Source organism: Clupea harengus, chromosome 23 (genome assembly GCF_900700415.2).
Source record: "Clupea harengus chromosome 23, Ch_v2.0.2, whole genome shotgun sequence".
NCBI classification, from domain to species: Eukaryota; Metazoa; Chordata; class Actinopteri; order Clupeiformes; family Clupeidae; genus Clupea; species Clupea harengus.
In genome coordinates, this window is record NC_045174.1 from 24,256,433 (window position 1) to 24,258,932 (window position 2,500).

Genomic DNA, 2,500 nt, shown 5'->3' on the forward strand with positions numbered 1-2,500 from the left:
GACCAGGGGGTCAGGATTTGGAAGGTTCGTTTCAGCTAGTTAGCATCAGATAGTTAGCTTCAGCCAGTTAGCTTAGCATCAGGCAATTAGCATCAGCCAGTTAGCATCAGCCAGTTAGCATCAGGCAATTAGCATCAGCCAGTTAGCATCAACCAGTTAGGATCAGCCAGTTAGCATCAGCCAGTTAGCTTAGCATCAGGCAATTAGCATCAGGCAGTTAGCATCAGCCAGTTAGCATCAGCCAGTTAGCATCAGGTAGGTCTATTTCCAACGATAAACAAGCGGCTGGGATTTGTGTCAAGGGCCTTTTGGCCCATACTATTATATTAGCCTTGTATGTAGGTTAATATAATAGTGTGTGTGTGTGTGTGCGTGTGTGTGTGTGTGTGTGTGTGTGTGTGTGTGTGTGTGTGTGTGTGTGTGTGTGTGTGTGTGTGTGTGTGTGTGTGTGTGTGTTGTGTGTGTGTGTGTGTGTGTGTGTAGTATCTGTGTGTGTGTGTGTGTGTGTGCGTGTGTGCGTGTGTGCGTGTGTGTGTGTGTGTGCGTGTGTGTGAAGTGTGTGTGTGTGTGTATGTGTGTGCGTGTGTGTGTGTGTGTGTGTGTGCGTGTGTGTGTGTGTGTGTGTGTGTGTGTGTGTGTGTACCCCAGTCGTTGAGCTCGTAGGTGTGTATGAGCTGCTGGGCGTGTGTGTGTAACGTGTGTGTGTGTGGGTGTGTGTGTGTGTGTGTGTGTGTCTGTGTGTCTGTGTGTGTGTGTGTGTACCCCAGTCGTTAAGCTCGTAGGTGTGTATGAGCTGCTGGGCGTGTGTGTGTGTGCGTGCGTGTGTGTGTGTGCGTGCGTGCGTGTGTGTGTGTGTGTACCCCAGTCGTTGAGCTCGTAGGTGTGTATGAGCTTCTGGGCGTGGTGCAGCGAGGCGTCCTCCCCCTGGTCTCCCAGGAAGTCCCGCAGCTCGGCGGTGGTGAGGGCGTAGCCGTTGGAGGAGTACCGGCGGAACACACCGTCCAGCTCCGGCCGCCGCATCAGCTCCCGACAGAACTCCTCGATCTCCCCCGTCTCCAAGCGGCCGTTACACGAGCGGTCACACTTCTGCACACACACACACAAACACACACACACACACACACACACGTTACACGCGCGGTCACACTTCTGCAGACACACACACACACACACACACCCGTTACACGAGCGGTCACACTTCTGCACACACATAGGTGGTGGGCCGAAGCCCCGTATCTGTTCAACTTTGTAATTTAAAATGGGAGAACCTTCATTTTTTCCAGTTGAGGTTATTATGTTATTTGTAACGATAAACCAGTTGTTGTCAGCGAAAATCGTTGCACATTTAGTCAAAACCATAGTATAAAAGTTTGTTAAACTCACCGGCAAACACAGTTGCCTACTAAATCAGTGCAACCAATAACACGATGTAATACTGGCGTAAGAACATTATTAACCAATCAGATGCAGCCACATTGACACCCATTACTCAGGTGTAGTTCATATTGATATTCACTGCTGCCGCGACAGCTCCAACCCATTGAAACGGAGACGTGTTGTAAGTAATAATTTGATCAGTATAAGGCAGTTTTAAAACATGTTTGTTTTCTAAACCGTCTTTTTCATACGTGAGTGATGGTGTAAATAGTTTTAGTTCGCTAACGAGCCGTAGTTTGTACTATATAGGCTTGCCTACTGTTAGCTATGCTATTTGTTAATACCTCATTAACCTTTTCTCTGTCAAGTTTAATCAACGTTATTCACCTTGTATGGAGTCGATGGTAGACTCATAAACCACGCAACACAAAACGTTATAGTCTAAGAAATATTTAATCATCAAGGGGGAAAAGGAAAGGTAAGGGGAAAATGTGGATCTCCTGAGCACTGGGACCAGAGCCACAAGGCAAAGGTCGGTTAGTACACAAAGAGCCACCCCTCCCTGGCAGTGCTGCCATACCAGGGTAATGCCAAGGGGTGAGATCTCTCCCTCCTATTCTAAGGTGTTATTATCACAATTTGTGCACTTGCACAGGTTGGTACATGGCAGCTCATACACTTTGCATGTACATATTCCCCTGACACAGTTTTTTTTTTTGCAGGAGCAGTGAACAAGCTCACGGATTGCCACTGGGCTCTGTAAAGCGCCTAGAGAGAATTGTATTGTTATGGCACTATATAAATAAAATTTAATTGAATTGAATTGAATTGGAGCTGGTGGAAGTGACATCCAGTCCACCTCATAGCCATCTTCCAGCCATGATTGATTGGAGGAGGACTGTCTGGGTAACACTCCAGGCTCCTCCTGTGCACTGCAGCCTGGGTGCTTGCCCGCTGAATATGTTTGTGCAGAGAGTCCTGGTTTGGAGGCAAGTCTCGCTCAGAACATCTGCCCGACTTGAACAATGTAGCCCTGGCCTTATTAATGTCCTGAAAGGGCAGTCCATAGAGGTCACACGTCAATGTATTCTTTTTCTTAATTTAGTTTTTTGTATGCTTTCAT

The 2,500-nt window shown here is 47.4% G+C and overlaps 1 protein-coding gene across 1 annotated transcript in view; it reads right to left on the reverse strand.

Annotated features, from left to right (window-relative positions):
- LOC105890668 (1-phosphatidylinositol 4,5-bisphosphate phosphodiesterase delta-3-A-like) overlaps positions 1 to 2,500 on the reverse strand; it is a 16,832-nt gene that overhangs the window by 13,141 nt on the left and 1,191 nt on the right. The window contains exon 2 of the mRNA XM_031561114.2: positions 861 to 1,086. Coding sequence (XP_031416974.1) covers positions 861 to 1,086 — 226 coding nt within the window. The remainder of the gene's footprint in view (positions 1 to 860; positions 1,087 to 2,500) is intronic.